Source organism: Podarcis erhardii (genome assembly GCF_964252035.2).
Source record: "Podarcis erhardii genome assembly, chromosome: 3".
Taxonomy (NCBI): domain Eukaryota; kingdom Metazoa; phylum Chordata; class Lepidosauria; order Squamata; family Lacertidae; genus Podarcis; species Podarcis erhardii.
The window spans coordinates 88,009,043-88,034,451 of record NC_138507.1 but is presented as its reverse complement, the minus strand read 5'-3'; the positions used below and the strand labels follow the sequence as shown (position 1 = coordinate 88,034,451).

Below are 25,409 nucleotides of genomic sequence, written 5' to 3'. Positions count from 1 at the left end.
TTGGATTTATGCCTCTGACGCGCCCCACCCTCGAATAAACATACGGGGAGCACTTAAAAAAAACCAGACACAAATCAGGTAAGTTCACGAAGGCCCCTTTCTCTCCCTCTCAGAAACCAGCAGTCCGCCTCTGCAGAAAACTCTCCCTTATAGCGTCTCTTGCTACTTTTAGACTCTCAGCCAGGCTCGGCACTTCCGCGTCGACTGGGGAGAGTTTATGAGGCAGCACGCATCAAACCAACTACAAATCCCAGCATGCCTATCGAGGCCTCCTGGGTCGCTATTGGCTGCGGGCTCCGACGTCCCGTTCCTCTCTGTGCCCGGGCCGGCCGGTCGGTCGGCGCAGCTGTGTGTGTGTCTATCTTTCTGAGTTTGGTGCCGGAGCGAGCGGGGGAAACAGCGGCGGCTGCTGCGAGTTCGGCTTGGCGGGAGCCATGGCAGCTGCCTTAGGCGTCGCCAGGGCTCAGCGAGCGCGCCGGTGTCTGCTGCTGCAGCTGCCCGGGGCCTTCCGAGCTCCGCTTGGCCGAGGCTGCCGCTCTGGGGTGCCGGCGCGGCAGCAGCAGCAGCAGCAGCAGCAGCAGGCGCTGGCGGTGCCTTCAGCCTCTGCGGAGGTGAGGAGAGCAGAGGGGGCCGGGGCAGGTGGGTGGCTGGCTGGCTGGGGAAGGGGCTATGCATAGCTCAGCCCTAGCAGGGTCTCCTGCAGAAATAAGCCCTGCTGCATTCATTGCGGGCCTCGCTGCCTCCCAGGTAAGTGGGGGGTGACTGCGGCGCTAAGCGTGTTTACTCGGGAGTAGGTCGAGGGGAGTTTCTTCCCCCCTTCAGTCAATGTCCCTGTGTGGGGTTTTCCGCACCATGGCGCTTCCAGGCTGTGGGCAAGTGGGAGCCAGGCACGCGCCGCCGACGCATTTCAAGTTGCGCAATTTCAAGTCGGTGCTGGAGAGGTCTGTTGGAAGGAAGCCCCGCGGATCGGGCTTTTTTTTTTTGTTACTGTTGCAATAAATAGAAAAGGAAAGGCAGGGCGGTGAAGGTTCAACTGAAACAGGTTGTCTTGCAAGCGCCCAGTTCCAGCCAAGCGTACATGGATGGCGTGGTGGGAAGTGATTTTTTGAATGAAAGGGTGAAGGAGTTGGCTATGCTGAGCCTGGAGAGGACAGGGTAAAGATGCATGAGAACACAGAGGCAAGGAATAAATGTTGTCTTTTGGGGAGAGGGGCAGCAAAGGGGTCAGACCCGAAACAGCAGGTTCCAAATGCAATAAACCTTTTCCTAGGATGAAGTTCCTCATTTTTAATCAGAGGCCAGATGGCGTCCTATCAGCAATTCTGTAACAGAACATTTCCTGCCTTATTTTGGGATTGGACTAGACAAACTTTGAGGTCCCTTCCAACTGTAATTCCACCAGTGTATGCTGGATAAGGGAAGTGTGCAGTTAAAAAGCCCCTGGATGATTTCTGTGTATAATTTATGGCACAGTGAAATATTGCGTGAGTATTCTGGAACAAGGGTCCTTAAACTTCACAAACACCCTCCCCAGGCCCTCTGGAAATGGATGAAAATTACCCACCAGTCACAAAACGGTGACAGAAGGAAATACAGTGGCACTGTACATTGGGTTAAATACTTAAATCGTTCTGGAGGTCCGTTCTTAACCTGAAACTGTAGTTAACCTGAAGCACCGCTTTAGCTAATGGGGCCTCCTGCTGCTGCCGCGCCGCCGGAGCACGATTTCTGTTCTCACCCTGAAGCAAAGTTCTTAACCCGAGGTACTATTTCTGGGTTAGCAGAGTCTGTAACCTGAAGCGTATGTAACCCGAGCTACCACTGTAGTTTGTCACAATCTACTGATAATTAATGACATCACTTTCTACTGATATCTAATCCATCTTTGGGAACTGCAAAATTCTCTGCCACAACATTTTCCTTGCAGCAAGGAGTTCCATAGCTCAGCTTTCCTCAAAGTACAGATACTTGCTCTGGAAGTACTGACAGCCTCCTCTTTGAAGGCAAAGTATGCTCATCCAGAGGCTGTTATGTTTTTCTCTTCCCACCCATACATCTCCAAGTAAATTCTACTCATCTCCTCTAATTTCTTCTCCTATTTCACACTCAATTTCTGTCACCCTCATGCCAGTTTTTTTTAACCCCATCTCCTTGCTACTTTTACTTGTTTATTGCTAACAATTAATCACCTCTAATTGTAGAGGTGGAAGCGACCTCAAGGGTCATCTAGTCCAACCCCCTGCAATGCATGAATCTCAGCTAAAACATTTGGGACTGTTGGCAATCCAACCTCTTCTTAAAAATATCCAATAAGGGTAGACCACCACCTTCTGAGGGACACCATTCCACTGTTCTGCCTGAAAAGTTAAGTTTTGCCATTCGGAATAGATTTGGAGACAGAACAAAATTAACTCCCAACAGGTTAGCGCTGGTAATCTGGATTGCATGTACAGTACAGATAAGAAGAAAGAATTTGGGGATTATTAAAAGCAGGTGGTTACATGTTATACTATATTATCTTCTACTTTGTCAGCACTTAACCAAATGTTCTATAAAAAGTGCAAAGCACACATTTCTAGCTTAGAGCTGTCTAGGTTGAAGTGCAGAAAAGAAAAACAAGTTAATGCAGAAAAATGTTTGGTTATTTATATACTCCTAATAGTCAATGCAAGACGATCTTTTACTGTACATCACTCACAGCATCTTCAATGGAACTTCCACTTACCTGGAAGTGAGCTGCATTAGATTTAGAGTGACTTTTTTCTTCTCTTTTTCAGTGCTGAAAATGTTAAGTTTAATTAGCTATTACAATAGGTTATCATAACATATAAATGACCTATCTATAAATGAGTTAAACATTAATCAATGTAAACATAGTGATAATGGTCTTATAATAGGATCAAAATGTTCCTGCAATAAAACGTATGTATTGATTGTATATGGGACTACTGTATATCAGAAATGGAGGCTCTACTTTCCCATGAACCTGGGACCTATTTTTGAGTAGACGTTCTATCCATCGTATATAGGCTCTACAAATTAAAAAATCATAGATCCACTTAATAATAACTAAAATAGACAAAGCTATATGTTATTAAAAATGCCAGGGTATATATTGACTGTCATGCTAAAAGCCATTAGGTAGTCTTTTCAACAATATGCACCATAAAATCTCTCTCTCTCTCTCTCTCTCTCTCTCTGTGTGTGTGTGTGTATGAGGGGGTGGTATGTATGTGCAGCCTCTATGAATATTTTTTCACATTGGGATATCGTGAATAATGATTAGCTATTGGAGCCATCCACTTTGTGGCATGAAAAAAACTTACTACTGAAAGTTACCAAACAGCTATTCAGAAAATCAGGCAGAGAGATAACTCAGCTAAATTTTGTCACTTTGAATATATGCTATGTGTAATTTTTGTTAACTTTAATAATTGTTTAGATAACTTTAATTCATACAGAGCAACTTTTTGTTTGGTTTTTGACAACTTTGACAACTTCTAATCCTTCCAAGAAATGCCACTACAGCAATCATTCCTATGCACTGTGTGTAATAAACACAAGCATGAAGCTTCTGAGATATCTCCTGGCAGCAGGTTGGAAAGGCACTAAATTTATCTCCCTCAGAAAGCTGAGTAGGTTGTTCTCAGAAACTGACTTTCTCTAGTAGCTTATTATTTATACATAAAGCTTATGTATGGTTTCATTTCACATGTCCAGAAGGAATGGGACGTGTGTTGATAGTTCTAACCAACATACAGTAGTTTTAAATATGTAGGAAAATAAAGGAGATAATTTAATTCTTATTCCCATACTTTAATGCGTGCACACATGAACGACAGTTTCCGGACTTCTTCCACATGTTGGTATTATCAGAAAACTAAAATAAAGCCTTTTTACATGAAGGAGCAGAGCTATTCGGCGAGGATCAGAATTCGTTTTAAGTTGTCGCCACTACCTGTGTGGGTCAAAGTAAAACAAAATACAGCAATGTAAACTGTTGTAGGATGGAAAATATGCCCTTCCCCACCCATCCAACTGAGGACACTTAGGGTGGGAGACAGGATTTGCCTCCAGTCAGCAGGATCACATTTGGTTCTGCACATTTAAGTGCCAGGTTTGGCTCCCTAACCTCAGGAATGTTTTTAAGGTTAGGGAGCCCTTGCTCTGGGTGGTTCCACCTCTACAGCAGAGACAGATTATACAGAGACCCACTGCCCTCCTCACTGACTTCTATAGGGAACCCTTCTAGGACTCCACATGTGCACTTCTCAGTGGTAAGCACATCTTTTGTTTGGATGAGATATGAGTGGGTTCTTGCCCTTTCAATAATCCTTGCTTCCAAACAAGATCTCGCCTCTCCTCTGAATTAGGAGAGGGGCAGGATCAGTGGTGGCCAAAAATGTTGGCCTTGGTAAGAAGCTAAAAAGTAGTTGGACCATCAGACTGTGTGTTATGCAGTACCTTTCTCCGCCAGTAGTAATGGTGTGCATTTTGCTATTTCTGCAGAAAACTGCTGTATTGTTTCCGATGGGCCTCATACCTGCTTTTCACGATCAACTTGTAAATCACATTGAAACTAGTTTAAAAGCAAAGAGCCTCAGGCTAAGAAAGAGATGACATAACGTTACAGTGGCAGAATGTCTGTACATCACAAAGTAATGAGAAGTAAACATCCTGTCTTTCTCTGTGTGTCTGTTGTATCCCTTCCATTCATGTGATAGGTTGCAGTCTTTACTTCTCAGTAGTCCAAGGTGACATTAACACAGTGGATTCAAGATTGTAAATAAGGTATCTGAGGGAGCACTTTCCCCCATAAGTCACTATGCCTTCAAGTTTGAAACTTAATTGTGTGGGTGTTACATCTGCCCTGGTGTTTTTGCTAGCCATATTGAGCCCAAGCCACAGACTGCAAATCTGCTTCTTACTATAATTAACAAAAATGTTACTGCAGGTGTAATGCCTAAAACAGAAATGGAGGCAAAATGGGAGGAACACACAAACTCTTGAGATGCATCCAGTTCCTTAAGAATGGCAGAGTTGCATCTGTACCAAACCATAGTTTATGGATGAGGTGAACTGGAGTCTTTCCACTTAACACTCTTTAGTGGTTTAGCGTGCTAACTCTCAGAATTATACGCAACTTGGAATATAATGTTTTATGTCACTTTTGTATACATAATACAACTTACCATGAAATGGTGTGTGTGCACATGCACACACTGGGGCCTAGTGTCAAGCAACATCTGTTCTCTGTGTCTGGGCACCTTGATAATACCAGAGTTTTTAGCATAGGTAGAAGTGTTTGATTTAGCCTCAGGTTCAGTATCCTTGAATTGTTAACGAGACGTGTGCCTCTCTAAATATCCTTAAAGAGTTTCAGGGTATTAAAAATATCAAAATCACAAGTGGGACCTGTCCAGGGTACCATTTGTGCTTTTATGCTTGCCTCCAGGATACAGACACATTCTTTCTTCCTCCTACTCACAATGTTATCTATCTGGGGATTTTTCCCCAACTGAAAACATTTAGTGTCTTCAGGATGCCAGGGAGGGAGAGAGAAACACATTATTTTTGGAAAACATGGTTATGAAAAGAAAGGTTGCAGTGATGCAGGTGTGTCAGAAGAGAGAGACAAGTATATATTCACACATATATAAAGCAAGAGCATATTTAAACTTCCCTATTTCTTATTACTGTCAATGTAAGTAAAATGTTAAGAGTTGTGAAATCCTAATGGCCTGGAAACCTCAAAAGAGTTCCACATGGTATTGTGGAATTCATGTCCCTTGCATAACAGCTGTGCTTACTGATCCTAATAATTTGCTTTGGCTCTGTTTCACACATGCTACAGCAACAAACCAGGATTTGTTACCAAGTGTTTTCCAACATCTCTTTGTCATATTCACACTTTAGCTTTGTGGGTGCAAACTTTTTTTAAAAACCAGAGAACTTAGCTCTGTATCTAAGAATATGTGATGTTACTTTTTTAATGGTTCGGTAGTCTTTAAAGTTTGGTAATCTGTAAATGTTGAGATTTTTTTAAATGAGCCAATTGATTAGCGAGGCAGTGTTGCCTTATTGATCAAGAAGCTTCTGTGTTCGGAGTTGTAGAGTAGCTGGCTTGTAACTGCTTAAAACTGAATTCTAGCTCCTCACGGCTCTGCTGAAGAATAGAGTTAGCACTTCTTCATAGCTGTAAAAATGGAAAGTGTTGAGACTATTCAGAAATGGCACAAAATTATTGAATTCATCCTGTCACATGAGACATCTTAACCCCTTCTCCTCCTGAAACTGGGAATTATAAGTCAACCAGGCTTGTGATAGGTTATGGATTTCTGGCACATAGACATCACTTTCCTGACAACAAAATATCTTAATCAGCAAATATCTTTATTTCTGTTACAGATTAATTTATTATCTGTCACACTTCCTCGCCTTTTGTGCCCTTTATCTTGTGTGGCTGCAAGCTTTTATATCAGCTCTTGAACAAACCACAGTTCCCCATTGCATCTGAACTTGAAGAACTGTGGTTTTCTTAAATGGTGTTTTCAGTTCAGTGCAGTACTGTATTTGAATCTGGGGTATGATCCCTGCTTGTTATAATTAACTGATACTAAACCAGTTCCCTTAGTTCTGACGTATCAGCAAAACCTTGTTTCTTCTGTGAGGCCAGAGGTGGGGGGAGCATGTAAATCCAAAGCTCAAGCAGGAAACCAAACTTCTCATTTGACCCACATTTTTTTAACATCAAAGTCTATCATCCCGCAGTATAAATCCATTACACGTGTTATGATTTGAATAGCATGGCCTATTGATTTTATTACACCCTTTGAGGTTCTGCCTACATGTGTTTTTTGTTGTTGCACTTTTTGATGGAATGATAAATAAATGATCGTTATATTATTTGGAGGGTGGAGTCAAGAATGACAGCTGCACATCCCTGCATTGCAGGGGATTGGACTAGATGATCCTCAGGATCCCTTCCACCTCTACAATTCTGTGATTCTGTTATTCAGTTTAGGGCTGTCGGTGCTCAAGTTAACATGATTTACTAGAATCTGGCAAGCTGACAGCAGTCACACAGTCAAGTGAAGAACCACCAGAGCTTAAAGCTGAAATAGTATATCCATGTGAACCTTCAGAGTCTACAGATAAGCTGCTTTAGAGTGGCTGGTTCACTTTTTTAAAATGCTCTTGCCTGAGGTTCTTTGAAGGTAGGCAGTATTTTAAGGTAGATTTTCAGGTTTCTTGTATGCGGGCTTAAGCTTTTGCGGGCATGACCCTCAGCTTTCAGGCAAACAAAATATGACAGACAATGGGAGAGAGCAACAGGGAATAGCATATTCCTTTATTTAGTATTACTCAGTAACAGAATCACTGAGATAGTAAATCCTCAAAGCAAGGTTTTCCATCCAGCATGGGTGTTAAGAGAAATAAAATAATCTGATAAACATACAGAATGTACCTGTCTCCCAGGCTATTCTGCTGGGAGGATTGTGGAAGCAGACTGTTAATTTCATTGCAGCTGTATACTTTGTCTAGCGAAATCAAAGTGTAATAACTTGTCACATCTACACTATTCATTTAAAGTACTGTAATTCGGATTTAACCGAATTCATAGAGAATTCTGGGAATTGTAGTTTAAGGGTGCTGACCTCACAGAGCTACAGTTCCCAACCCCCATAACAATCTGCTGGGATTCTTCATTATTGCTGAAGCGGTATAATCATGCTTTAAAGGTAAAGTGTGGATGTGACCATATTATTATATAGTATCCATTAGGCATTCTGTCACTATCACTGCCTCTGGGACAGTCATGACACCACAGAAAGGCAACAGGGTGTTGTAGGGGAATTGCCAGGAGAAAGAGCTTTGCAGATGAATGTAATTCAGTCTTGCCCCTCTTATTTCAGAATCTCTGGTGTAAATGTCACATACCAGGGTGTCTTCCCTTGTAATGAATCTGTACACCCCCCCCCAAAAAAAAATTTGGGTGGAGAGGAAACTCCCATCCCAAGCAGATGACCGGATGATAAAGAGGATCCCCTGAGTGGTAGGTGGAGGGGGTTCTACCTTCACCAGGGGTTTGTGTGGATACATAGCCTCTTCCTTTTGGGGTACTGGTGATCTAGCTGACTTTCTTTTCTGTGCCTGAACGAACTGAGTTGAATTGAATTAACAGGCCCCTACTAATACAGTGGATTTCCCTTTCCTCCCATTGTCATTCCCCCCCCCCAAAAAAAAATCTGCTTTGGAGGGGTCTGCAGGAGCGTGGTGTTGTAGCGGAAATTCATTTTGTGAGCAAAGGTATGCTTATCTGACATTGGATCCCACACTGTAAAAAAGGTAAACCCTGGACAGTTAAGTCCAGTCGAAGGTGACTATGGGGTTGCGGTGCTCATTTCACTTTCAGGCCAAGGGAGCCGGCGTTTGTCCACAGACAGCTTTCCAGGTCATGTGGCCAGCATGACTAAACCGCTTCTGGCGCAATGGCAGCAATCCATCCTCATTTGCTTCTTGGCTGTCAAAATACCTAGCAACTATTTATTTTTATTATTATTTACTTCATTTCCGAATCACTTCCCATGAAGCATGCTGAAACACTTTACAATCTACTAAAACATATAAGACAGTTTTATATATATATATATATATACACATACACACACACACACACACACTGTTTAAAACAATGGCATATACATAAAATCTACTAAAACCCCAAATCCGATAACAACTGGCATAAAGGTTCTGGAAGTCTTGTTGAAAGAGGAATGTCTAGATGATTGGGATGAAACAGGAGTACTGTTTAACATTTAGAAGGGGGATGCCATGAAATTGAATAAAACGTAAATATATAGACTTGCTCTTTGTTTATTTAAACTGAAACTGGAGAAGCAGCCCTCTGTTCTGAAGCCTGTCCTGTGTGGTTTGCCATTTTCCTTGTGCTACATCCAATTTCCATCTAAAAAGCAACGGCATGAGAAACATCGTTAATAAATGATTCAAGAGGTCACTGTGGCCATTCATTCAGACCTTTGACACTGTGTTCTCCATATTGTGTAATCTGTAACACGATGTATCCCATGGGAACATACACTCACACTCTTGCAATCACTTAATCACTCCAAATGTTTTGGCCAAGGTTAGTAGCCATCTTCATTGTAGAATTGGCAGTTTGAGGACAATAATTCAAGATTTCAGAAAGAAAATTGTTTGATGGATCGGAACGTAATACCTGTCACTGAAAATCAGGCGTAACTGTAGATATTCTAAAGAAAAGTAATACTGATTCGCTGAATGACAGCTGAGAAATAAGGTTTTTTTCTCGCCACTGAGGTGTGTTAGTGGAGGGAGAGGTATGGAAAAGTAGTGTGCCATCTTTCCTGAATAGGTTTCAGTTCAAAGCAAGAAATTATTTGCAGAGCATGTGGCAATAACTGAGGGTTTTAATTGTAGGATGCTATTAAATGCCAGTCCAGAATACTGCATTAATGGGAGACAAATTGAGCTTGTAATTACCTCCTTCACAAATTTCAATTGGTAACATGAAAACACTTATTTGACTTGGGATAAAGGTTTTAGAACTCAGAGGAACTTTTCAAAGGGACAATGCCGAGAAAACACAGCATTTTGCAGTTCAAGGGCTAACATGTTTTCTGGTACTAGTCTATTATTTAAAAAATGCTTCTATAATTTCAATTTGAAGAGGTTAATGCTCTGCAGCTCCTAAATGAGATGGAGTTTGAATATTTAACATTTCCTAGGGTACAGTTCACAGGTTACGTGTTGATGTGGTCTCATTGTACAAGATTCAGCTAGTGAAACCTGTGTAAGGACTTCCACTTGCGCAATGGACTTCTTCTCCTTTCTCTGCATGCCCCTTAAAATTGTCTTGGAGTTGTCAGGAGAACCCCCAGAATAGTGCTTGGAGGGAAGGGGGCATCGTTCTGTCTGGGAAGTTGAAAAGCTTATTCTGACAGAACAATTGCCATGCTGAATTCCTTTGGGAGGAACATTTAGCACTAATGTGCAGGGTCTGGGGATTCCATGAGATGAACTGTTAGTAGAGGAAGATCATTTCAGCTTGTATGTCTAGCTGAGACTTGGTGGAATGACTCCCGTTATTTGGAATATAGCCGTTGAAAGGAAAAATATATATGGGGGCATTGAGGCAATTGCTACGTTGACGGTAAGCTTAAGGAAACACGGAAAGTATAATGACTGGACAGTTGGAAGCTGGTTGAGTAGTATATGAACAGAGAGCTTGGGCTACAAGTAATGAATGTAGGTTACATACTAATATAATTTAATAATAATGACATAAACATTTTTATTCATTTATCTCTTTTTCAGTTCTGTAGCATTGGAGGTTTTAAAACATATGCGTTTATAGAAGATTTTTTAAAAATAAATTCAGACACAGATGTATTTGGAAATTCAAACAAACACACTTGGACTAACCCAAATAGTTGTGTATGTACCTAGGATTTTTAGTCGGTTGCTAGGTTTCCAAAACGTTTGCCTCATTTAAAACAGCCTCTCTTTTCAGTCTGCTGTTCTCTGGAAGATGTTTGTCTTTAATAACCTGTGCTAGTTAAAAAGCTAAAGCTGATTGCCCAATAGCCAAGTGGGAGATTATATAACGATTAATTTTGGGTTGTTTTTAATTGCTTTGCTAAGCATGTTGTAGTAAACCTAACAGCTGCCAGTAAATCAAAATGGCCACATTAATTAATTAATTCCTTGCTGTCCCCTCTTGCTTCTCATGCTGTCAGAGGTGAAATGTTTCCTTTCTGAATACAGATACCCTTTGAACAGAGGATAACTGTTCCTTGCTATGAAGAGCATAGAGGGTTTTATATTCCCGGTTTCTTCTGCCTTTATCTAGATAAGCGAAAATATTTTAAGTATTTATAAGTCCAGCAATGTTATGATCTTGTCTAACATGGGAATGATGGATGGTGGTGATTGGTACCCAGCGTAGCATGTGGGACGTGTTCAGTATTCTTGTTAAGCATTCCAGTTAGTTAGTCATAAAATCGTAGAGTTAGAAGGAACCCCGAGGGTCATCTAGTCAAATCACCTGCAATGCAGGAATCTCAACTAAAGCATAAATGACAGGTGGCCATCCAACCTTTGCCCTTCGTTTTCTGTCAGATCTTCTCCCCCAAATCAAGAAATTAAGCATTCTGGAGATACTGAGCATACCAAGTTCTTCTTAATAATAATAATAATAAATTTTATTTATATCCCGCCCTCCCCACCCAAAGCCGGGCTCAGAGCGGCTAACATCAAATGTATAACACATTACAGTGGTGCCCCGCAAGACGAATGCCTCGCAAGACGAAAAACTCGCTAGATGAAAGAGTTTTCCGTCTTTTGAGGTGCTTCGCAAGACGAATTTCCCTATGGGCTTGCTTCGCAAGACGAAACGTCTTGCGAGTTTTTTCCCTCCCCCCCCCCCTTTTTCTAAGCCGCTAAGCCACTAATAGCCGCTTGCGAGTTCTTGCGAGTTTTTTCCCTTTCCCCCCCTTTTTCTAAGCCGCTAAGCCACTAATAGCCACTAAACCGCTAATAGCGCTAATCCGCTAAGCCGCTAATAGCCGTGCTTCGCAAGACGAAAAAACCGCAAGACGAAGAGATTCGCGGAACGGATTAATTTCGTCTTGCGAGGCACCACTGTAACATAAAATCAGACAATCAATTAAAATACATCCTCAAATCAGATCAGGATCAGAATAAAATCAAATCAGATGGCAACCCGCAGATTAGGGTTGGGGAACTTAAATGCTCACCAGGCCCAACTGTTTGTGCTGAACTTATATGGGCCTGTGAGAAAAATTGGGAGGCCACTTTCATGCAAGTTTTTATGGAAGGGGAGAGGGAGTCAGGCTGAACCCTGACCAAAGGCCTAGCAGAACAGCCCTGTCTTGCAGGCCCTGCAGAAAGATGTCAAGTCCCGCAGGGCCCTTGTCTCTTGTGACAGAGTGTTCCACCAGATCGGAGCCACAGCCGAAAAAGCCCTGGCTCTGGTTGAGGCCAGCCTAACCTCTCTGTGGCTTGGGACCTTCAGGATGTTTTTGTTTGAAGACCGTAAGTTCCTCTGTGGGACATACCAGGAGAGGCGGTCCCGTAGGTACGAGGGTCCTAGGCCGTATAGGATGTCTTTAGGGTTTTCCCCTTAACTGTGTCAGTAAGGCTTACTCGTGGGTGTGGGTGCGTAATATTTATTACAGCCTAAGACACGCTCACATTCTTTCATTGTCTTATTTGGTTTTGGGGACTGTTTGCACCTTGAATTCAGTTTGCTTTTTCAAGTACAGGCATGTTCAATATATTGTTGGCTGAGCACAGTCATTTTGAAAAGATTGAGGGCATATATTCCTTTCAAAGCAAGAACAATCTCCTCTGGCTGCACAGTTTGCTATATTATCACCTGCATCTTGTTTAGATCTTTTATCTTTGGTGTGTACAATCACATAGACAGCCTGAATCTTAAAATGCAGCTACCTTAAGCAGTCTGGACAGAAAAGTACCTTACTTCACTCTCTCACCCCTAAGAGTCAGAATTGTCAGTTTGTTGTTTTCCTGAACATATCTACATTAAATGTGAAAGTAATTTTGTTTGTAACTCAGGAAATTACAAGTGCAAGAAGAAAAGGATTCCTAGCTGAACATGCTGCCCCCTTCTCTGCATTCTTGACTGATGGCTTTGGTCGCCAGCATAACTACTTAAGGATCTCCTTGACTGAGAAATGCAACCTCAGGTGTAAGTCCCTTAAGTTTGAATAGGATACGAGTGGGGCAATATTGTTTGACTCCAGCTCCCATCAACCCCAGCCAGCACGGCTTCTGCTCAGGCATGATGGGAGTTGTATTCCAGCAAGTTCTGGAAAGCTGCAGGTTCCCCTTCCCTGGAATAGGATCATGTTCCTGAAGCCTAAAGATGTGTTTTCATGAGGTAGTTTTACCGGGCATGTCTTCAGCATAGTTGGACTCTTCTTACATACATTACTTATAGCAGCAGGGTTGCCACCCCAGAACCGCTTTAGTGTTGTTGACTATTATTTTGCATAAACAAACCCCTGTGTTGCAAAACATGACTCAGCAAAATCGAAAGCAACACGATGGCCAGAAACAATTACAGTATAGAAAACTTTATGGAATAATGCAAAACATCAAAACTAGCAAACTAAAGTCTCTATGAAGTCTCTCTATAATCTCATGTGATTATGTAGTCACTGTTCAACAGTGACTACACAATCGCATGAGCACTGTTCCAGAGTATTTTTATTTCTCATGGTTATTATATCAATTCGAAAAAAGATTGGTTAATGAAGAAATTACACATCTTTCTACTTACGAGTTTTTGTTGAACTAATTGGCTGATGAAGAACGGAACGGAACAGTAGTTGCTATCCGGAAACACTGTTCAGCAGAGTTCAGAGTTGGACATCAGAATTGGACATTTGCCAATTATACAAAGCTTTACAAGCTTGATCTCCGCCGGGTAAAGTCTGGCACCGTGACTTATTCAAGGATTTTCAGAGACTTTAGTTTGATAGTTTTGATGTTCTGCATTATTCCATAAAGTTTTCTATACTGTAATTGTTTCTGGCTATCGTGTTGCTTTCAATTTTGCTGACTATTATTTTGCGGCAGTTAATACATGTAAGTGGGAATAGGGATCTCCTGCGAGGCATTGCTTCACAAAACACTTTTCTTCCTTTCAGTTCTATTTTATTCTTCCTGTTTATTTAGCAATAGTTACATTTGTCTGTCTTTTTTTCCTTTTTCTTTTTGTTCATTTGCTGCATGTTTCAGGTCAGTACTGTATGCCAGAGGAGGGAGTTCAGCTCACTCCAAAATCTGAACTGCTGAGCACCCAGGAGATAATCACCCTCGCTAGGCTCTTTGTGAAGGAAGGTGTGGACAAGATCCGATTGACCGGAGGAGAGCCTCTCATTCGGCCTGATGTGATTGACATCATAGGTAGGCTCCTCATATAGTTTTGTTATGCGATGTTCATGGGATCCTCTCGTTTACAAAGCATGGTTTAGAACAGTGTGGAAGATGCTACCCACAGTGCTTGGAAAATTCAGGCAGATCTGTAGGAGCTTTGCTGTACACAAAAGGATGGAATGACTACCATTCTGTCAGCTTTGTCCTCTTCTTTTGTATCTCAGTGGATTTCTTTTTCTCATCTTCAGACATTTCTGAAAGTTAGCAATGTATGACTATTATGAAATACCCGAGTATGCAAGAATAGGTCTCCTGCTTCCTAAGAAAACAGCATCTTTCAAAATCTTTTGCACACACTCCATTTTACCCCTTGTTAGTTTTACTTCACATGTTATATTAATCCTTAATATATACAACTTCTGCATAGGAAAAGTGTGTACAATGGCAGTGTCAAGTGCAAGCCACTTTCTGCAGTGCAGTGGTTGTCCCACCAATGTAATTACAGGCACTGAATGCCTACATCACAGTTTGTGTGTTACTTTATGTGTGCTTTTCCTCCACAGTTAAAATGTCCTTGGCTAATGGGGCTAAGCTGGTTGAGCTTTGCATGCAGAAGGCCCCAGGTTAAGTCCTTCCAGTATCTCCAGTTTAAAGGACCAGAGAGCAGACTGCCTGTGACCCTAGAGCAGTGGTAGCCATACTTGGCCCTCCAGCTGTTTTTGGACTACAACTCCCATCATCCCTAGCTAACAGGACCAGTGGTCAGGGATGATGGGAATTGTAGTCCCAAAACACCTGGAGAGCCAGGTTTGGACCTAGAGGGCTGCAGCTGGTCAGGGTGGGCAGTATGGGAGTAATAATCTGATGTGGAATACAGGGTTTCCTATGTGTCATCCAAGATCATGGATGATAAGCAGGATGTAGGTGGTAAATTGTTGCTGTCTTTCCATGAAGACTAGGGTACAAAAATTGACTTCCAAATATTTATTTAAGAGTGTAGTGCATGATAAGAACCAATGTCTGAAAGTCTTATTGTATTTATTTTTTGCAAGTGCTACATTTGCAAGACACACAGAGTGGGGTGGGGTATAAATATAAAAATATGAATATAAATATAAAAGTAAATATAATAACAATAACAATAATAGTAAATATATGATGCAAGCATTTGACAGTTGTTTTCACCCCCTCCCCGGGTTCCTTGTTTTGTCTTATACCCGTTCACCTGTTTGTTTATTCTTACTTATTTTTGTTAATTATTCTTACTTATTTTTCTTTACTATGTTTTCCCAGCTCAGATGCGCAAACTAGAAGGGTTGCAAACCATTGCTGTCACGACCAATGGTATTAACTTGGCCAGATTGTTGCCCCGGTTAAAGGAGGCTGGCCTGAATGCCATTAACATCAGTTTGGACACCTTGGTCCCAGCAAAATTTGAATTCATTGTCCGTCGAAAAGGTATAACTGGAAGCTTGCTGTGATTTCCACCATAATGTTTTTTTTAGCATTTCCATTGTTATATCCTGCATAGTTTCTGTCTGATTACAAGATGATGTCAAATGGGGAACGAAGGCTGACCATCTCTGCCATCTCTTTCACAGTCAGAACTCCCTTTTTATTGCAGCCCACTGTATAGAGATGAATATTCAGGAATTAATAATCAGATTGCTTGCTGTTTGTGTGACTCATACTTTACTTATTTAGCAGAGACAGCATGCTACAACTGAGAAGGCTTATAATCTACATTAGACAAGGCAAATTGAGATAAAAGGAAAAAGGAAAGAGCTTTATAAAAGAATAGTAAAAAGTAGTTAATTGGCATTGGTTAATGTGGAACACTGGTGGTTTCAGAAAGACTCTGCTGATTTTTATTTTAAGAAAAGGGTTATGGCAGGTAGCTTGATAAAGAGTTGGCTAACGTTTGACAAATAGTTCCATCTAAAAGAAGGAATGGCCAAGAAGACCCCAATGAGCTCACAGTAAAGCAGAGTCCCACAAAGAGCAAAGAACAAGGAGAACCATAAATGACTTTGCAAATTCAGTGCCATCCAGGTTTTTCGTGCTACAGATCCCATCAGCCCTTTTAGTCCAAAACATCTGGAGGGCATTAGGTTGGAGAAGGTAGCCTTAAATGGCAAGAGCAGGAAACATGAAATTGATGTGGAAAGTCAAGAGAACACATATAGAGACCTAAGGCAAGGTGTGTTGTTGTCTTAGTAAGAGGTGAAAAAGGGATGGATTGTGTCAGGCAGTGTGGTGGTTGCTCACGAGGAACCAGGCAGGACTCTGTCTTTAGCAGGTTTTTATTAGTGCAAACTATTTACAGTGCAGGACCAGAAAGTTCATGTCCATCTCAATCACTTGCAGATTCCGGGAGTGGCCCCTTCCGGTTTCCCCTCCAGCATAAGAACTTAGACACCCCAAATCTCCGCCTTCCCTCCTTGCGTTTCACTCCTCTGCGTAAACTGGGCGACGGAAACGGCGTGCCTGTTTCCTGGCCGGCTGGGCTAGGTGAGGCACTTGGGCTCTTAGTAGCATCTTTGAGCCCTCCCCTCGCTTGGCTGGCCCCTTCCCTCTCTGCTCCACTGGAGGTGTGTCTTTCCCCATCTTTGGACGAGGAGCTGCTTCTCATGAGCGTGGGCGGTTCTCTGTATTCCCATGGCTCTCTCCTCTGTCCCAATGGCAGCTCCCTGACAGATTGTAAACAAGAGCATTCTAGGCTGAGATAAGGATGTTCAGTTCAGTTGCTTCATCTGTAGTTCATAACAGTATAGCAGCTGAAACCAAAACCAATATTAAAATCAAGTCCCATTAGTATGGGGTATCAATTAATGACATGTCAAATATCCAATTTACATTCAACTACATATACATTTAATACGTTTCTTGGCATCTTGAAGCAGCCTTAGCCATAATTCAGGTGCTTTTGCTGAAACTGACCAGTGTTCATGCTTGTAGGAATAAAGCACCAAGGAACATATTCTGCACATTTTCATAATGGGTCCACAGAACATGGAGTGTGGAATGCCTTCCATTGCTTCCTCAATTCAGATGCAGTATCTTAAATTAAAAGGCTCATTATAATGCTGCTAATGGGGGGAAAGCCACTTGTCGAAATGTCAACAGCTGTTCTCTGCTCAAACCTAAATCAATCAATTGGATGTTCAACGCCATCATTGATAAAATAATAAAATGCCATTGTTGAATATCAGGGTGTTTTATTATTAGCCGATAAAACTAAATCATTCTGGACAAAAATACTTTAGCTGGTTATAAATCCCAACTTGGTGACGGCTATTCTAGAATCTAACACACATGTGGCCCAAAAATACCCTTGCCAAGAAATCATACAGTTGGCTTATTTTCTAGGGCTGCTTCACAGAAGTGAGAAACCCTCTGTCCCCCATATTATAATGGTAGGGCCTCAGCACTGAATGAAAATGAATGCATTCCCCCGCCTGCCCCCCAAAAGTGCCAAGAATGTGCTCCTTTTTGTGAAGCTTAAATGGTCCTGCAAAATTGGGATAGAAGCCTAGAAGTAATGTTCGCATATTTTCCTGTGGGGTGATTACAGCATATTTTTCAGATATAAGTTTGGAAGGTTTAACTTAAGGGGGGGGGGAGAGAAGCAAATGGCAATTTGAGCCATTTGGCAGTAGTGGCAGGAAACAGGAATAATATTACTTCAACAGAGCCTGTCACATGCACAACAACTCTGAAGCCAGACTTTGAATGGCAAGCTTGTTCCAGTTTTCAGCCTGTTCTTTAGAGATGAAATGTGGTTCCATAGCCACTAGATGGTGCCCCGATATCATTTTAATCAAACGTACACTTAAAAAAAAAAATCCAATAAAAAGTGTCTTTAATAGGTTCAAGATGTTAGTACATTTCCTTTTCGTTTCTAAATATGGATTGTGCTATGTTTGGGAATCTCTGCAGAGATGTGAGAGACTGACCTTTACCTGCATATGATAACATATCAAATTATAGAAATCGTATTGCGCAGTTGTGTAGGTCTGCTAAAACCAACATGGAAATCTGCAACTCCAGCACAGTGCATCCTATTCGGTGTAATGCCCAAGGAAATTGTGACTTAACCAACGCTTTGGACAGAGATTCATAGTTTGGTCATGTAACCGGATTCGGTCAGTTCTGTGAACACGCAAGGCATTAAGATAATGGGGCTGCTGAGCTCAGAGACAAACCTCATCCAAGCATTTTGTAAATGAACACGATGTAGTGATGGCCACAAACTCTGAAAGAGGCTTTAAACGCATTCAGTTGAAACAGAAAAGTCTCTTTATGGCAGAATGGCTATATGCTACTTCCAGGATCAGAAGCGGTTTGCCTCTACATACCAATCCCTGGGGGGACAGCAGCAGGAGACGGCTACTTCCCTCATGCCCTGCTTGTGGGCTGGCTTCCCAAAAGGCATCAGGTTTTGATTCCTGTGAGGAACAAGATGCTTGGCTTGATGGGTCTCTGGTCTGATCAGATGGACTGCTCTTAGGTCCTCTTTGTCTCACTCTCAGTGGAATGTCTGGAAAGGAAGATTCAAGCTTGACTGAGCTTATTCTCTGCAGAGGAATGATCTGTCCAGATGTCAGGCTATCTCTTTGCAGATCATCCCTGACATGCCCATTAGGAAAACAAGTGAGCTGGTATGAATTGCCTAGATGTTAGTTTGTGATTGTCTTAACGCTTGATCGCTTGTGTTCCGATTACTTGGTTCTGAATTGTCTTACGACTTTCCTAAAGTCATACAAATCACCCCTTTCTTTCCTGACCTTTTTCTAAGCCTTTCCGTAAGCTGTTTCTGAGAGTAGCTCCTTAGTGTTTATCACCATATGTTATACTCTCAGGAGCCATGTTATTTTTGCAGTCTTATTTTATCAAAATAAACCTTGCATTCGATGTCGTAGGTTTTCTTAGTCACAGGAAGCAGAAGCAACAAACCAGTTTTGGCATCAGGCAACTGATGTGATATTCCAGTTTGTTTATTTGAACCTTATACCTCAGTCTTTGCCAACCTGGTGCCCTCCATATGTTTTTGGACTACAATTCCTATCAGATATCCTGATGCGAGGTGTAGTCCAAAATATCTGGAGGGCACCAGGTTGGCAACGGCTATTATACCTTTTGCCAGGCTTCTTCACCATTTCACTGTGCTATTGCTCTCATCTCTTGGGAGAACAGCATCTCTCAGCCCCCCTGCCCAGCCCTGGGAGTTTGGTTTTGTGGTCTCAGTGTGGGCTTAGCTTATATTTTCAAATAGCAGCCCATGTATTTATCCCAGCTTTCCTCTCAAAGGAGCCCAGGGGAGGAAAGATCCATGTCATGTGACAACTGCTTTTAAAACTGGGGAAAGTTTCAAAAGCAGTTTGAGAAATGTCCGGGTGGGTAGGGGCATCTGTTCAACAAACATAAGTAACTTGTGTGGTCAGTGTCCAGACTTGCCAGAAGTGATGGCTGCTAATTACCTGAGCAAAGCAGCCTTTCCCTATGAGATGGAAAGTAACTGATTCTGCTGTTTGATAACAATCATAATCTGCCACAAAAATACAAATTGTGAACTGTTGGGAAGTTTTATGTTACACTTGACATCAAAGTCATATAGTTTCCCAGTATTGGGTTTTTAATGTCAGAAGACAGTTGTTATGTGTTTGACTCTAACTGATTTTTTATTGAATTCAGTTTACAGTGGTGCCTCGCAAGATGAAAAGAATCCGTTCCGCGAGTCTCTTCGTCTTGCGGTTTTTTCGTCTTGCGAAGCAAGCCCATTAGCGGCTTAGGGGCTTAGCGGATCAGCTGTTAAGCGGCTTAGCGGATCAGCTGTTAAGCGGCTTAGCGGATCAGCTGATAAGCGGCTTAGCGGATCAGCTGTTAAGCGGCTTAGCGGATCAGCTGTTAAGCGGCTTAGCGGATCAGCTGATAAGCGGCTTAGCGGATAAGCGGATAAGCGGCTTAGCGGCTTAGAAAAAGGGGGGGAAAGGGGAAAAAACCTGCAGGAACTCGCAAGACATTTTCGTCTTGCGAAGCAAGCCCATAGGAAATTCGTTTTGCGAAGCACCTCCAAAATGGAAAACCCTTTCGTCTAGCGGGTTTTCCGTCTTGCGAGGCATTCGTCTTGCGGGGCACCACTGTATATTTTAAGAAAGAACCCCGTATATATGTCTGTGAGTGTGTATCTTATGTGTATAGTGTATGCATAAATATATGAATGTGTGCATTGCATGTGTGTTTAGATTTAGAAAAAAAATATTTTTATCTGTCCTGGGGCGGAGCTGATTTTTCTTTATATTTTAGGTTTCCATAAGGTAATGGAAGGGATCCAAAAAGCCCTTGAACTTGGGTATGATCCTGTTAAGGTGAGAATTATTATCTTCTTGATACATGTTTGTGGCTGGTATCACTGTTGCTGAATAAAAAATGGGAAACACAACTGAGTGTAGAGGATCCATCCAGATAATTGAGTTCTGAAATAAATTCTTAATACCCAACTTTAGGGTTTTCTTTAAAGAAACAAGTAATGGAAAAATGGTTCCTTTGCAGTGATAATCCTATCTTGATTGCCACTTATTCTGTGATGTGCATGGTGTTGCCATAGACATATTCAATTCAGTCAGCTGGCTTTTCCTTCCTCCTAGGTGAACTGTGTAGTTATGAGAGGTCTTAATGAAGATGAGCTGGTAGATTTCGTGGCTCTGACGGAGAAGCAGCCCTTGGATGTGCGCTTCATAGAATACATGCCCTTTGATGGTGAGCATTTCAGCACCCCAGCTGTACTTTGGCTGAGAAAATAATGCGTCACAAAATAAGCCTTCTGTTGCACTCTCACTGCCTCACACTTTGCTCAGCGATATTGGTTCTCCTCTCATTCTAGGCAACAAGTGGAACTTCAGGAAAATGGTGAGCTATAAGGAGATGCTCGATACAATCAAGCAGAGATGGCCAGAGCTGGAAAAAGTGCCTTGTGAAGAAGCCTCTAGCACTGCTAAGGTGATTAATGCAGTAGGATCAAAGGGAGCCCAGAAGTTTTGCAAAGTTCAGGGCTTGCTTATAAGCCTGCTATGTCAACACCTCTTGAAGGGAAAATTGAAATGGCTGTGATGGTCCTGGTAGATGCCTGCCCACATACTTTCAACAGTTGTGACAGTCATGATTAAAGGATTATGATATTGGAGAGAGTCTGCCCGCTAAAATGAAACTGACTGCGGGAGGATAGAGAATGACTTAACTCTTTCCTTTGGATATATAAATATGATGTTTTTCCTGTAAAGTTATAAAAGTTGCAGGAACAGATGCAGCTGTGTACATGTGAGTTTACCATGTTCATATGGTGAATAGCAAGAGCTTATTCTTGCCACGTGTAACTCATATTTTGAAACTGGGAAAGCCATGTGTGAAGCCGTCCTCAAGATTGCTTCATGTGTGACAAACGTCTTCCAGGGCAATGACTTCAATGAAGGAATTTACTTGTAATTTGTTTTTAGATCATCGTGCGAGAATTGCATATGCTCATATTCTGTTTATGTCTTTATATTTTTTAATGTATTTGGGGTTTGTTACTAGCTTCCATTTTTCCAAATACTTAAAACCAGGTAGCAATGCTTTCCTCCCTTCCACTTCTAGGATGGCCATTGTGGCTAACTCCTCTCCTGTCACATAAAATGGAAAGCTAGCCACTATATTTCAAGCTGTCTGAAATTTAAAGAGGCCATCTGAAAAGAAACCAGAACATTGGTGCACCTATAGCATAGCTAGCAAGTAAACAGGAGAGAGTCCAGTTTGGTTGGAGGCCTGGCTCTATTGCTTGCTAAACCTCACATTTAAATTATATGATTTGGAATGTTTAATTGGCTTTTAATTTGAAATGTATAATTGGATTTATTATTTGAGTTATGATTTATGATTTGGTATGATTTGATTTGTTGTTAATTGGAATATTATTAATGAAAAGTTAATGAAAAATTATTTACAAAGAAAAAGAAAAACCAGGTAGCAGTGAAGAAAAGTGAAATTTTTTTTAAGAAGTGGAAATCAAGCTTGGAGAAAATAGAAATCCTATCAGAATTATTAATAGTGATAGTGCTTCATAGGCTGCAATTTGTAAAGTATGAGCCTCAAGGATTTCCAGGAAGGGATTTCACATAAGAATCTTTGTAGCTTTTCTGGGGGAAAAAAAAATTCTTACACATTGAGAGTTTTATGCTTGTAATTTGTTGCCTTTACATGTGTATAGATTATGGAATCCGTGACCAACTGTGATTTTTCATAATTTATACACTTGACCAAGCCCAGTTGTTATACATGATCTACAGATGGTTACTTTCCACACCAAACTTTGTCCCTTTGAACAAGTTTTAGAGTAAACATCATCTCGTCACATTTTGCTGAAATGCCGCCAACGATCTGTTGTGGAATCTTCCGTTTGCATACATATTGGGGCAAAACTCGCACAACCAGATTTTACAGGAAAATTTTGGTATGGAGATAAGAAGCTCTGTAATTCTTAATCAGATGTGGCCATACATAGTGAAAGAGTGATATACCCATGAAGAGTGAACTGTTCATTTTTCAGCATTGGTTTCACACATATGTACTGAACAATTTTTCAGTTCGTAGTTAGATTTCCTTCTAGCAACTTACCTTGGATTTAGCCTGTGCAGTATCTTCATCTCTTCAGTGATGGAGGAAGGGGAATGCGGGGGCTGCAGGCCACCCTGGGTGTCATCACTGGGGGGGGGTGAGAAAATGACAAAAATGTGAGGTTTTTTAAAAAAATAGGCTCACAAAACTTTTTAGTTCAGTCAACAATCATAACGAAACACAGCTGGCACTGGGCACCACACCACAGGGCCTGGCACTTACTGTGGGGCCTGCAGCATGCCCAAGCCACGCCTCTCTCCTGGGAGTGATATGGTGGCTTGGCGCCTGCAGGCTCCACGCTACCTAAAATGGCAGCGTGGGACTTGCGTCTGCCCTCCGCCTCTTCTTCAGCCACCCTACAGCTGAAAGGGAGATGGCAGAGAGGCTCCATGCAGTGCGTCCTGCCCCCAAATGCAGGACACGCATGCCACACCCGGCCCCTGAGCAGCTAGCTACGCCGCTGTGTCTCTTACTCCAGTTTTCATTAACTGGAATAGGACGATGCTGAAGCCAATTAGGCTAGATATTAACAAAGTTGTGCTTCAACTTTTCTCTCTGTTTTCTTTTTCTCAATCCATGCCTGGGTCACAACAGGCATATAAGGTGCCGCATTTTCAGGGACAAGTCAGCTTCATCACCTCAATGTCTGAACACTTCTGTGGATCCTGTAATCGACTGAGGATCACAGCTGATGGAAACTTGAAGGTAGGAGCACAATGTTATTCGCCAGCTTCATCTGGGCCGTTAGAGTGCTTACAAGATTATATAACCTGCATCAAGTGCACACAAAGTTGTCATTGCATCCAAAAGGGGCCAGAGGTCATTGGATGATTGCTGCCTAGTTAGACTCAAGTGGTAAATCAAATAACAGTCCCTGTTGGATCCTACTGTAGATTTTTGTTTTGCTGTTGGAAAGAACAACTGTGTCTTTTTCCTTGGCTCTCAGTGTTGCAGAAACTGCCTTGTTTTCATAATGCAGCATATTTGAGCTGTTAAACTAATTGGTGAGAAGTCTCTGAAGATAAACACATTGTGTAGCTTTTTTATGTTAAATCCTCTTAAATTGGCAGCAGGAATGCTACTCTCGGTAATGTGACTGGGAGGGTGTGGGTTTTCTTCTTTGCCAGTATCCAGTTTCATTGCAGAACTCTGCCTGATCTGTCAAATCAGACATATGTTGCACAGACTGAATTGGGGGTGTGGGTGGGGGGCTAGGAGGAAGAACGCTTCCTGCCACGTTATGTTTCCATGTTGTGTTTTTAAAATTAGCTTTCAATTAAATATTGGCACTTCCCACCCAGCGGTGAAAGCCTTGCTTCCTGATCCCCGCCCTCCAAAATCTTCTGCAGTTGAGAAAGTGATGGTTATTGCCTTCAAATGTCCCTTTGACTACCAATCCCCACATGGGTTTTAGTGTTGGAATGGACAGCTGATTCACTTTTGGGCAGAGACGGATCTGGAGATAAAAACCTTTTGAGGATGTTTTCATGCCATCAGAGTTGATGCACCCAGGCAAGCAGGTTTATATGATTCTCTCTCCTCTCATCCTTTTTTTACAGGTGTGCCTTTTTGGAAATGCAGAAGTGTCCTTGCGAGATCACTTACGATCTAATGCCTCAGAAGAAGAATTGGTTCAAATCATTGGGGCAGCTGTTGGCAGGAAAAAGAAACAACATGCAGGTATTTTGTTTTACGATTCCAAGTTGTATAGGCTGCATTGTGCACTTCATTTAAGAGCGATTGCATTGCCATAGTGCCTAATAAAATATATGACCATAGGACTTTATCTATGTCTCCATCTATTTCTGTCTGTCCTGCAGTCCTACTATTTTTTTTTAGCAGGAGAGGATCCTGTTTTATGCTGAAAGTGTTAAGTGCAATTTAAGCGGCTGCTGGTCACATTATTTACCTGGTCGCACATTTTCCACCTAATTTTTAGTCCCACGTAGCAGCACAAATACAGCTGGTTATGTTGTAACAGTGTGAAAGTTTCAATTGTTGCAAATTTGTATTCGTGAATTTTCCTGTGTTTTAGTAGTTGCTCGATTTGCCTAGTAGGTGGCAAATAAATGCTACTGTTGACCCAGGGATCTGGAAGCCTGGAGTGGTAGACAGGCAGAGTCAAAAGAAACAATATGTGACCTCTATTTAACCAGGAATAGGGGGTCCATTTTCCTTTCTTAGCAAAGTTTTTTACACCTTCATGCCTTTTATTGTCTTATTGTCAATGAAATGACACCAGAGCCCTAGGAATCATCCAGAATTCTGCCGCCAGAAGACCCAAACCTTATTATAGTTGTTTCTGAGGTCAAAGGTGAACCTCTGTAGGGAAACATTGATAATTCCGAGGCACATGTCTGGCTTTGCTAGAGCCCTGCCATTTCAGGTCCTGTTGTGCCAGTCTACCTTCTAACCCAATCCTTCTCCACTAGTTTGCTACAGGAACCTGGCTGCCCATTTCCCATGCGAACATAAGTTGTGCTTCAGGAGGTTCAATCTGTTTCCTTTTTCGCTTGAGGGGGGTGTTAAAGAAGCCCATTTATTGGGATGAATTCTTCATCTCTGTGCTTCCGAATACTTTTTCCTTATCGGGACCGACTAACTAGATGTCTATGCTATTCCTTGCACTTTTCAAGTATTGTTTCTATTTTCAATACAAAGCTAATATGACTTAAAATCCTCAGCATCTTCTAATTCTTGTCTATCTATCCTTTATTTATTCCCAGGCATGTTCAACATTTCCCAGATGAAGAACAGACCAATGATCCTCATTGGTGGGTGACCAAGCAGTA

At 41.9% G+C, this 25,409-nt stretch overlaps 1 protein-coding gene across 2 annotated transcripts in view; it reads left to right on the top strand.

Annotated features, from left to right (window-relative positions):
• The first annotated feature begins 244 nt into the window (after positions 1 to 244).
• MOCS1 (molybdenum cofactor synthesis 1) overlaps positions 245 to 25,409 on the top strand; it is a 33,980-nt gene continuing 8,815 nt past the window's right edge. Inside the window, exons 1-10 of one of the 2 annotated variants that reach the window (XM_081854174.1) lie at positions 245 to 611; positions 12,643 to 12,775; positions 13,831 to 13,998; positions 15,262 to 15,426; positions 20,275 to 20,336; positions 20,616 to 20,727; positions 20,852 to 20,967; positions 23,212 to 23,322; positions 24,177 to 24,297; positions 25,344 to 25,406. In XM_081854174.1, the coding sequence (XP_081710300.1) occupies positions 435 to 611; positions 12,643 to 12,775; positions 13,831 to 13,998; positions 15,262 to 15,426; positions 20,275 to 20,336; positions 20,616 to 20,727; positions 20,852 to 20,967; positions 23,212 to 23,322; positions 24,177 to 24,297; positions 25,344 to 25,399 (1,221 nt within the window). In that variant the 5' untranslated portion in view covers positions 245 to 434 and the 3' untranslated portion in view covers positions 25,400 to 25,406. The remainder of the gene's footprint in view (positions 612 to 12,642; positions 12,776 to 13,830; positions 13,999 to 15,261; positions 15,427 to 20,274; positions 20,337 to 20,615; positions 20,728 to 20,851; positions 20,968 to 23,211; positions 23,323 to 24,176; positions 24,298 to 25,343; positions 25,407 to 25,409) is intronic. The other variant, XM_081854173.1, reaches the window with a different exon arrangement.